This window comes from Elephantulus edwardii, unplaced genomic scaffold (genome assembly GCF_000299155.1).
Source record: "Elephantulus edwardii isolate Elephantulus edwardi_28Jun2011 unplaced genomic scaffold, EleEdw1.0 scaffold00055, whole genome shotgun sequence".
Taxonomy (NCBI): Eukaryota; Metazoa; Chordata; class Mammalia; order Macroscelidea; family Macroscelididae; genus Elephantulus; species Elephantulus edwardii.
Window position 1 is genome coordinate 11,744,295 of NW_006399805.1, and position 12,097 is coordinate 11,756,391.

The window sequence follows — 12,097 nt, forward strand, 5'->3', positions numbered from 1 at the left end:
AAAAAAATACAGAGAGATGCAGTCAGGAAAGACGGACACGGCTGAAAACCCACACTAGTTGTTCCATCTGCTAAAACACAGCCCCTCCCTCACCCTGTGAAATGGTGCGTCTCACGCCCACAGCAGCTCAGAGGACTGAGAGGTGACCACGTCACAAGGAGGGTGCTGATGGGCAGGAAGAGCCTCAGAGAAGAGTCCACCAGCCCGCCTTCCCTGCCCAGCCATGGGGCCCACACTCCTCTGCCTGGCGACCCTGTGTGTCCTGGGAGCAGGTCAGTGGTGACCCTGTGGGACTCCAGTGTCAGGACTTCTCCTGGGGCTGCACCACCAGCTCCTCCTGCGCTTTTCTCCAGCTTCTGTCTCCTTCCTCCACAGGCTCCGTGGACACCGAGGTCACCCAGATTCCAGGACAGCTGGTCAGAGGGACAAAGCAGAAAGCAAGGATGGAGTGTGTCCCCATCAAAGATCATTACCGTGTTTACTGGTATCGTCAGAAGCCAGGAGAAGACCTGAAGTTTATGATTTCTTTTCAGGATGAAGAAGGCAGTGATAAATCAGGAATGCCCAGTGAGCGTTTTTCAGCTAAATGCCCCACAAACTCACCATGTAGCATGGAGATCAAACCCACGGAGCTGGAGGACTCAGCCGTGTACTTCTGTGCCAGCAGTGAGTCCACAGCGCTGCAGGGTCAGCTGTTCCTGGGTCACAAACCCATCCAAACCCAGCTCAGGAAACAGGTGGGGCCCGAGGTTGGTACAGGGTAACAGAAACTCAACTAACCACGCAGTCAATATAGAAACACCCCAGTGAGGTGAGAGGTAGGAACACCCCAGTGAGGTGAACGGAGAGCCCAAACCACGACCATTCTACTGAGTTGCCTATAGGTCAGGGTAACCCCGAGTGTTAGAGTTGAGCTGTGATGAAGCAGTAGTTATAGACATGCTGGGAACAGGAAGGAAGTTGAAAGGAGGCTGAATCACAGTCTTTTAGAAAATGCAAAATGGTTTTCAGCAGCAGGTCTGGGGAAGGGGTGCCTGGAGCCATGTCTGGCCGCAAAGGTGGTAAGAAATAGCCCCTGAAACAGCCCAAGAAGCAGACCAAGGAGATGGAAGAGGCAGATAGGCTTTCAAGCAGAAACAGAAAGAAGAAACTTGAGGAACTAAAAACGAAGGCCGCTGGCAAAGGTCCCTTAGCCACGGATGGAATTAAGAAATCTGGTAAAAAATAAGGCTGAATTCTGTACCGCCCGGAATGAAACCAACTTATTTGAAAAAAAGAAAATACAGAATGTTTATTTCTTTCTAGAGATAAAACTATCAAAAATGTATATTCAGACTCAATTCCTTGCCGTCGGGTTAGAACTACCTCAGAGCTGACTTGCCCTGGGTTCTGAGGTTGTACACCTGCCTGTCTGCTTCCTGTGCAGAGGCCTGTAGCCCGGAACAGCCAGAGGGCACTGCCTTTGGGTCAGCAGTGCTGCTTCCTGTGCACAGAGATCCCTACGTGCACATCCACGCAAACCTAAATTCAAGAATAGAAATTCAGACAAGTATTGTTATCAGAGAGTAATCTGAATATGTTGCAAAACATTATTATACATTTTCGAAAGCAGGTAAATTTTAAGATCTTAATCTAATGTAGTATATTCAGATCAGTATTAAGATGTTTTGTATTATGCAGACAACAGCCCAGCTCCCTCCTCTCTACCTCTGCCTTCACTGTTTTAAGTACCTTTTCTTCTTAGTTTGTATTGTCAGTTATTATTCTGAAATATATAAGAACTCAGAGGAATAGTTACGATTAGCGGCCAATGCCCCATACTCGATTTCCTGCTCCTGTCAATTCCTGGGTCTCATGATTGGAGTCAACTCATAGGTGACCCTCCAGCAGATCTTCTGAGTCAGTGCATCACACAGGAGGAGATTGTCCAGCCTTCCTCCCACGGAGCAGCCACTGGATTTGAATCTCATGCCCTAGGGTTGGCGGCGCAGTTCCTTATCCGCTAGCCCACCATATATATATATGAATTTTCTCAAGTGCTGCCCTTGAGAATAGCTTCTATAATGCCCCTGCCTGAGATGTGAAGTGAAGCATCCCAGCACTGATACCACGCACTATTGGGAGAGATCATTGTTCTTTACGTGCTGTGTGGACCTCATTGTAATTCCGAGCTGGGATACGATTCCTGAAGCCCTGAACTTCCACAGAGAACATGCGTCTATCACACTGCACGCAGGTCATGTATATTCCAATAACGCCCCTCAGAGACCACACAGGTTGATTATAGTGATGGAGGCAATCGATAGTGAAGATCATTAATAGAAGCATTGTTGTTGTTAAGTGCCATCAAGTCGTAGATGACTCATATCGACCCTATGAACGAAAGACCTGAACACTTGTATAACTTTCATTGTTTCTCCAAGTTCATAGAGTTCCAGAGGCAAGCTATTTCAGAAGTGGATGCCACTCCTGCTTCCAAGCTTGTTTTAATCGGGGAGCTCCACCAAACACCGTCCACCATGGGTAACCAGTATCACATTTGACACATCACTGTCACAATGTTTAGCATCACAGTAACCACGAGTTACCTCTGTACAGCAAATGGACAGACCAGTGCTATACCACTTAGAAGAATGACCAAAAACAATTAAAACCAGGTCTGAGGGCTGCAGATTAAAATCACCCACCTTTGACTTGGTAGCAATAATAGAAGTAGTAGAGAAATTATATTCTAATATAAGAACTAAAACATAGTCATGGTGGCTACATGTCATTTTCATCATCTGGCATGTAAAGAACTTGAAGGCGTGGGTTTCAAGTCTTCCTACATACTGTTTAACAAGGTATCTTTGACAATCTGAGAAAAATCACACACGTAGGTAAAGTGTTTCTGAGGAGATAGAATCTTCCTAAAGGCCCACATCCTTGACCTCCAGCAAGGACATTCCCTTCTAAGTCAGAAACATTTAACTTGGTCTTAAAAGGAATGGTCTATATAAACTGCAGTTGTAAATGGGGGATGTTTGAAAAACAATCCCGTACTGCTGTGGGACTGGTTATTTATGTTATTAAGGAATCATTTTTTCAGGGAGCTCTGGTGGCCTAGTGGCAAGACAACTGCACTGCAATCCCAGAGGTATGCAGTTCAAATCCACCAGACGCTCTGCTGGAGAAAGAGGGGGCAATCTCCTCCCGTACCAGTCAGATCTGATTTGACGGTACACATAAAAATAATACAATAAAATTTAAGAAAAAGGAATCATTTTTTCTTGTTATTATCATGCAGTGTTGACTGTTGGCACTAAGACTCTAACTTCACTTCTCAGGTAAGAAACTCTCTTAAACATAGGTGTGCAGAACAAATTCAAGAGTATAAAGCTGTTTATAGTGGGAAAGTCCTTGGCAAAAGGCCATTGGTTAATATAAAACTTATATTAATACAATGGAATAATTAGTATTCCTGGAAATGAATTCTATCAAATACAAGCACCACTATCAAGCAATATCAGAAAGAGAATATATTAAATGGACAAAAGCATGTCACAAAAAGGCACGTCCAGAATCACTCGACTCAGATAAAACACAAAATGAGAAGCCAATGAAGTAAAGTTCAGGTTGAGGTCAAGTGGAGGAACAGAATGTTGTTGTTGTTGTTGTTGTTGTTGTTGGTAGGTGCCGTCAAGTCAAGGACAGCTCACAGTGACCCTGTGAAGAACAGGTCTGACCCTGACCTGACCCGACCTGTGGCATCTTCATCTCTGACACTAGAAACAGTGAGAAATGCTGACAAGAGCAGCAGGTACTTAAAACGCCCGCCACAGTCTCCCTTATACTGGTTCTTTCAAATAATGGTATTCACATCATTGTTTATTTACACACATTGCATCTTTTACACAAATATTATTTATTTCGTAATATCAATATTTAATCTTTTTTCATGTAAATTTGAGTAGATGTACTTGGAATTCTGCTATCCCTTACCTGGTTGTTCTGAGCAACTGTCCTGTTGCTCAGGGGAAATTTGGAAGAAGAAACCAAAAGAGAGAGAAGAGCAGTTAAATAAAAAGCAAATAAATAAGGTGTTGCCGCACTGCCACTGAGTCTGAACCGACTCATAGCCGCCCATGCCGTGGGCTTTCAGAGGCTGGAAACTGCAGTGGAGAAGACTGCCCGTCTTCCTGTGCCTGAGCAGGGGTTAGACTCAAGCTGCCTGCCTTCGGGTTAGTGGTGCGACTCTTTACCTACTTAGGCCACAAGAGTCCCCAGAACAAAGTGTGGGTGGACTAAAAACACATAGTGAAAGAGCAGAGCCAGGAAGAAAGGAGTGGATAAAATACACACTCACTATTTCGTCATATAACACAGAGCCCCTCCCTCAGTCTGTGAAGTGGTTGTGGGAGGGCAGTCACGTCACATGAAGGGTGCTGATGGGCTGGAGGAGCCCCAGAGAAGAGTCCACCAGCCCGCCTTCCCTGCCCAGCCATGGGGCCCGCAATCCTCTGCCTGGCGGCCCTGTGTGTCCTGGGAGCAGGTCAGTGGTGACCCTGTGGGACTCCAGTGTCAGGACTTCCTCCTGGGGCTGCACCACCAGCTCCTCCTGGTTTTTTCTCCAGCTTCTGTCTCCTTCCTCCACAGGCTCCGTGGACACCGAGGTCACCCAGACTCCAGGACAGCTGGTCAGAGGGACAAAGCAGAAAGCAAGGATGGAGTGTGTCCCCATCAAAGGACACAGTTATGTTTATTGGTATCGTCAGAAGCTGGGAGAAGAGCTCAAGTTTATGATTTATTTTGTGAATGAAGAAGCCAGTGATAAATCAGGAATGCCCACTGAGCGGTTTTCAGCTCAGTGTCCCAAGAACTCACCGTGTAGCATGGAGATCGAGCCCACGGAGCTGGAGGACTCAGCCGTGTACTTCTGCGCCAGCAGTCAGTCCACAGCACTGCAGGGTCACCTGTTCCTGGGACACAAACCCATCCAAACCCAGCTCAGAAAACAGGTGGGGCACGAGACTGGTGGAAGTTCTAGAAACCTGACTTGAAAGAGCACACACCAAAGGAAAATTTTTTTAAAAATATTCCAGATGAGCAAAAAGCCAAAAACTAACAAGCCTGTTATTGGGTTGATTTCAGCTCAATATGACATCATGTACGGCAGGTTAGAACTGTACCATATTTACCATCTCTGCTATACGTAGGCCCTTTACAGTCCCAGAATCAGTCCTTATCACTGGGTCTCCTTCTCCTTCACTGACCCTCTGCCTTTTCAAGTATGTTACCTTTGTCTAAGAAGTGAACCCTCCCAACAATATATCAAGTTCATGGTCCTTGCCTTCAACGAGCATCCTGATTGCACTTCTCCCAGGACAAATCTGTTCTTAGTGGATGTTCCTAAGATACTGTCCATCAGAACAATGCCTGTAGGACTGTTTACTGAATTACTCCTCACTGGGAACTGGGATATCTCAAACTAATAGCATTTACTGTTGTGAAGAATCCTTTCAAAGTATCTACCCATGTAGGAAGAAACAACAGAAGACATAAATAAAGGGGGAAACCTAGAAGTAGAGAACCAGCAAAATACTGCCGAAGATCATTAAAAAACAGCTGGAACAGTACATAGATAGGGAATTTCCAGAAGTTCAAGCAGGATTTAGAAGAGGCTGTAGCACCAGGAATATCAATGCTGATGTCAGATGGATTCTGGCTGAAAGTAAGGAATACCAGAAGAATGACTATTTGTGCTTTATTGACTATACAAAGGCATCTGACTGTGTGGATCATGACACGTTGTGGCTGACAGTGAGAAGAATGGGAATCCCAGAGCACTTGGTTATGCTCAGGAAGAACCTATACCTGGATCAGGAGGGTGTTGTACAAACAGAGCAGGGGAGCACTGCATGGTTTGGAATTGGGAAGGGAGTGCATCTTGGAGGTATTCTATCTCCATATCTATTCCATCTATGAAGAGCTCTGCAGCTCAGGATTGGAGGAAGACTCCTTAATAACTGTGTTATGCAGATGACACAACCTTACTTGCTGAAAGTGAGGAAGACTTGAAGCACTTTTTTGCAGAAGATCAAGGAAAGCAGCCTTCAGTATGGATTGCATCATAATATCAAGAAAACAAAGATTCTCACCACTGGACCAATAGGCAGTGTCAGGATGGATGGTGAGGAGATTGAAGCTGTCAACAGTTTCATCTTGCTTGGATCCACAATTAACACCCTTGGTATGAGCAGTCAGGGAATAAGGAGATGCACTGCACTGGGAAAAACTGCAGTTAGGGACCTTTCCAAATTATTGAGGAGTAGTGATGTCAGTTTGATGACAGCCAAGAAAACGAATAGGTATGTCTTCAAGAGGGTGCAGCCGCAGTGCCCTTTGGAGGCAAGAATGATGAAGCTTCACCTCACACACTTCAGGCATGTTGCTAGGAGGGTCTATTCCTTGGAGAGGGACATGGTGCTGGGAAGGGTGGAGGGTCGGCGAAGGAGAGGAGGACCCTCGACCAGGTGGACTGACACGGTGACCGCTGCAGTGATGGCACAGGACAGGACCAGGCTCAGATCTTTTGTTCGTAGGGTTGCTATGAGTCATCTCAACTCGATGGCACCAAACAACAACAACAGAGAACCAGAGAAAAATATATTGATAAAGAAGTATTTGAACAGCTACGGAAGAGGGTGCAAATGATGGAAGAAGCAATGGAAACCAACAAGAAAGCAGATGCTCCAGAGACACGGGGCCAGAAGAAATAGATGGATGAGGAGGAACTGCACAAATGTGGAAGAAAAGAAAGTGCCTACCATGTAGATCTCCCTGTGATTCCTTTTTGGAATATCATTCGTGATGATGCTGTTTCTTACCACCTAGATGTCGTTATTCAGATATCACAGCAGTTTTCAGACTCACCGTGATGACCTTATTAAATGAATTTTAAATATATGTATAGTAACATATAATTAATTAAAAATGTTGTTATAACAGTATATCAAAATAATTACTATCTTTTTTTCTATATTCCACTTAATGCACTTAAACCATTCTTCTGAGAAGGGTCCAAGGTTCCCCAGACTGATAAAGGGGCCCACGATGAACAAGAGTGAGGATCCCTGAATAAGGAACAAGGTCCTCAGTGACACGAATGTGATGGAGACACACCGTGGAATCAGTCTTCCCAGCAAACCCTCTTCTCCAGCCTCTACTGATCTTCACATTTCCTCATGGCTCCCTCTCTGACTCACGGCCTCCTCTCCTCTCCTCTCCTCTCCTCTCCTCTCCTCTCCCTAACTGATTTTATTGCTGGAGCTACAATGACTTGTTGTTGCTGCGAGGTTCGTGGCAATCCTGAGAATAACAGATTGAAACCCTGCCCTGTTCTGTGTTGCTCTCATGAGATCTGCCATGTTCAAGTCCACTGTGGCAATCACTATGTCAGTCCACCTCATTGTGGGTCTTCCCCCTTTCTGCTGACCGTTTGCTTTTCACAGTGTGATAAGAACTTCCTCACAACATGCCCACACTACGTGAGATGAAGTTTTTCCATCCCAGCCTCTAAGGGGCACTCGGATTTCACTTCCTCCCAGACGGAATTCTTGCTCTCTTGGCAGTGCCACCCCTACAACCCAAAGGACTCAACTGGTGGTCTTGATCCATTGTCCAACCTTCACGTGAATGTGAAACGCCTGAAAATACCAGAGAGATCAGATGCACCTTAGTCTGTACACTGACATCCTTGCTCTTTGGCACTTTGAAAACTATTGACAGAAGGTGCGTTCAATGCAGTATGTCTTCTGATTTCTTGATGACTGCTACTAAGTGTGCTGATTGTGGATCCAAATAAAATTAAATCCTTGGACATTTCAAATGCTACAATAAGCATCTTCTTAATGTCAAATATTGAACACTATTCTATAAAATTGGGAAGGAGATATTGGCATTTCCTCTTATCCTTTTTTATTCAACATTAGGTTGGAAGTCTTAGTCAATGTAACAAAATGTAGTAAAAATCTAAATACTAGAAAAGGTGAGTGTACTTCTCTTTATAGCTTTCATGGTTGTACTGGAGAACTAACCAAAAGGTCAGCAATTTGAAGCCACCAACCACTCCACAAACAAAAAGATGAGCAGTCTTCTATAGAGATTTCCAGCCTCAGAGACCTGGTGGGAGGTTACTGCATGTCAGAACAGACTCAATGACAGTGAGCGCTTTGTTTGTCTCTAGAAGATCTATGAAGTTCATGAGCAATGTAGCCTGAACAACAGCTATGGATAATAGCTAAACGTAGCCAGATTGCATGACCAAATGTCAATGCAAAAAGCCACATTTTTTAGGCTAATTACAAAGTATTTTAAAGTAAACTTTAGAAAAGAATACAACTCACAGCAGCATCAATACAGAACTTCTTGTGTAATAAACTTAGTCAAAGACAGGCAATGGGAAAGCACAAAAATTAACAAGAAAGAAGATAAATAAAACATAAAATGGATAGGGAGATTAAGTTATGAATGAGATGTTTCAAAACACTATAATATCCTAGAAACAATAGCAAAGTTCAGCAAGGCAGCAAACAACAAATGCTGGTGAGGTTGTGGAGAGACTGGAGCCCTTATTTAATCTGCTGGTGGGATTGTAAAATGGTATAATTACTATGGAAGGTCATCTGATGTTTTTTCAAAAAGTTGGAAATAGAAATACTATTTGACCCAGTGATTACACGACTGGGAATAACCCTAAATGTATGCACACCGTGTTTATTGCTTCATTATTCACAATAGCAAAGAAATGGAAGCAACCCAAGTGCCTATCAATAAACAAATACAATGGAATACTACACAGCACTGAAAAACAAAGAAATAGTAAATCATTACACAACATGGGGGAGCCTTAAGGGCATTATGCTAACTGAAATATCTCAGTCACAAAAGGACAAATACTGCATATCACCACTGTTATAAAACAGGACAGACAAGAGGGAGTTGGAGAGAGGATGGAGAAAGAGTGGATAGATAATGAACACTGCATTAGACCAGATGAGGACAGGAATTGTCTGAAATGAGTTTACGACTATACATTATATGTATGAGAACAATCTGAAATAGGGGCACATTGTGAGGTGGGCTGGAGAACGGGAGGGAGAGAATGTGCACCAATGAATAAACGAAAGGGGCGGAAGCACTATGATGGCAGTTTTCTCAACAAATTGACATTAGAAAAATAAAATAATCATATAGACAAAAAAATAACATTTAACATTGTTGTTGTTGTTGTTATGTGCCGTCGAGTCGTTTGCGACTCATAGCGACCCTATGTACAACAGCCCTCAACCCTGCTCTATCCCGTGCCAATCTCATTGCCTCTGACACACCCATCCCGATTACCCCAGTCACTGAATCAATCCACCTCACAGAAGGTCTTCCCCTCCTGCACTGTCCCTCTACCCTCCCAAGCATGATGTCCCTCTCCAAGGACCGGTCTCTCCTTACATGTCCAAAGTATGTCAGGCGAAGCCCCAGAATCCTTGCCTCCAAGAAGCAACCTGGTTTAACCCTCTCTAGGATGAATCTGTTTGTTTTCTTGGCAGTCCATGGTACATTCAATACTCTTTTCCAGCACCACAGCTCAAAGGCGTCAATTCTCCTTCTATCCTCCCTAGTCATTGTCCAACTCTCCGATGCATAACAAGTGATTGCAAAGACCATGGCCTGTATCAGGCACACCTTAGTCTCCAGAGAGACACCGTTGCTCTTGAGTACTTTACATAAACAAAAGTTCATTTGAGACCGTGAAATCTAATTACAAATCTTCTAAATGGGTTAGTTGGGGTCAAGAAAAAAAATGTGAGTTGAGATTTAGAAAAAAAATGTCTAACCTGCTACTCAATGTCACCTGAGAACAAGAACAAAACCTAGTAGCCACTGCCTGGAGTCAATTCTGACACCACGACCCTACAGGACAGAGTGGGACTGCTTGTCGGGATTCAGGGCTGAAAGTCTACAAAAACAGACTGCCGTATTTTTCTCAGATCAGGGGGTGGGTTCCAACCACTAGCCTTGTGGTTCACAGCTAAGTCCTTTAATCACTATTTAAGTCACTGGTGCTTCTTAAAACTGTCTTAGAACACATAAAATACAAACCTGGCTGCAATAACATGCCTGTCTCTTCTTGGATACCCTTTGTGCCACTGTGGTTTTCTAGAGAGATGAGCAACTCACAAATGGGGATGGAGGTTTGGGCGCCCTCAGAATGACATTCATACACACATGGCACACAGGATGAACGGAGAGCCATGTTCCCCCTGTCTGTGGTGGGAAAGAGCTTAGAGGAAAGCACCTCCAGGTAGTAGGTGTGATCTGAGTCAAGGAGTCAGGCCAGTGAAGAGGAATATCTAGTCCAGGTCTTCAGGGAGCCTCTTAGTTGCCCAGAAAGTGGACAATCCTTGCTAAACCCATTCCCGGCGATTATTACAGGTGGCCACCATTCCTGCACAAAGAACTTCTCCGTCCTCCTCAGGCAGCTTCTGCACCAGGAACGGTTACTGCTGCCTCTCTTCAACTGCACAGTGAGACTCCTCTTCCATCAACAATAGCTGAGAACTTGGTTCACAGCAGCTGGTCCTACTCCGTTCCCTCAATTAACAGGCCCCAAGAAAAGCATCTGCTCAGCTCCCACCTTTTTTCCACTCAAAGTCTGCAGCAGGGGGCAGCAAAACAGCATGTTTAAGCCTGAGACTTGCAAAGAAAAGCAATGAACTCCTTCCACAGTGAGGAGAATCCCCCTTGGTTATGATCAGGTTTGTATTAACTGAGCCCTTGGAGAAGTACCGTCAGGAAATAAACCCCATGTTTATATTGCTGTTACAGTTGGAGAACTCTAACCAGAAAGAGAGTAAGAGGAGAAGACACTAGCATGTGACAGAACACAATGAAGGAGTATAATTTTTGTTGTTATTGTTGTCATTGCTGTTATTGTTGCCAGTGAGACAACTCAGGGTCATTCCATCTGCAGGAGAGGGAGGCAAAGTTAGGCACACTGCCCTTCAATAGACAGGAAAGAAAAGCTCAGACTTGGCAGGACAGATCCACAATGCCCAGCTCACCTGGACCTCAGCTACAATAGATGCTGAAAGAGGAGAAAGACCATGTGCCCAGCTTTTCAAGGAACCTCAATCCCTGTGCTGAAGCCAAGGAAAATTAAACCAAATTCACAGGAACCAAAATATGACCTTCAGTCTGTTGTTTGTTGTTGTTTAGTGCCGTCAAGTCATAGACGACTGATAGCAACCCTATGAATGAACAGCCTGAGCACTGTTCGTACATAGAGTTTCCGGAGGCAAGCCATTTCGGAAGTGGATGCCGCTCCTACTTTATGTGTGAATCTATCACACCTAAATTTCAAAACCATTTCAGGACCAGGTTTGAGGTCTTGAACACTGATGAGTGAAGACCACATGAGCTATGGGAGGATATCAAGAACATCATCCAGGAAGAATACAGGGTCAGTACAGAGACAGAGGAGGAAGAAAAGATCAAGATGGATTTCAGAAGACACTCTGAATATTGTACTAGAGTACCAAGAAGTCAAAGCAAAGGGAAGAAGTCAAGGTGTTAAGGAGCTGAACGGAAGATGTCAAAGGGCAGTGCGGGAAGACAAAGTGCTACAATTAAATCAAAGGGGCTGAACTCACTCGGCATTTCTTAAGCTGAAGTAACTGAAGAACAAATTCAAGCCTCAAGTTGCAGTAATTAAGGATTTAGTAATTAAGTAATTAGGCAGAATATTAAATGATCCAGGAAGTATTAAAAGAAGATGGAAAGAGTATACTGAGTCACTGTATCGAAAGGACTTGGCAGATGCAGAAGAATTTCATGAAACAACATATGAGCATGAGCCTGTGGTGATGAAGGAAGAAGTTCAAGCTTCCCTGAAAGAATTGGAAAAAAATCAATGTCCCAGAAATTGATGGCATACCAATTCACATGGTTCAACAAACAGATATTGCCCTGGATGTGCTCACCAAATTGCACCAAGAAATCTGGAGACAACCACCTGGCCAACTGACTGGAAAGGACATATATTTGTTCCCATTCCAAAGAA

At 44.2% G+C, this 12,097-nt stretch overlaps 1 protein-coding gene across 1 annotated transcript in view; it reads left to right on the forward strand.

Moving 5' to 3' along the window:
* Positions 1 to 12,097, forward strand: part of LOC102867692 — a 32,903-nt gene that overhangs the window by 7,202 nt on the left and 13,604 nt on the right. The window contains exons 3-4 of the mRNA XM_006887242.1: positions 376 to 666; positions 4,636 to 4,926. Of these exons, the coding sequence (XP_006887304.1) occupies positions 376 to 666; positions 4,636 to 4,926 (582 nt within the window). The remainder of the gene's footprint in view (positions 1 to 375; positions 667 to 4,635; positions 4,927 to 12,097) is intronic.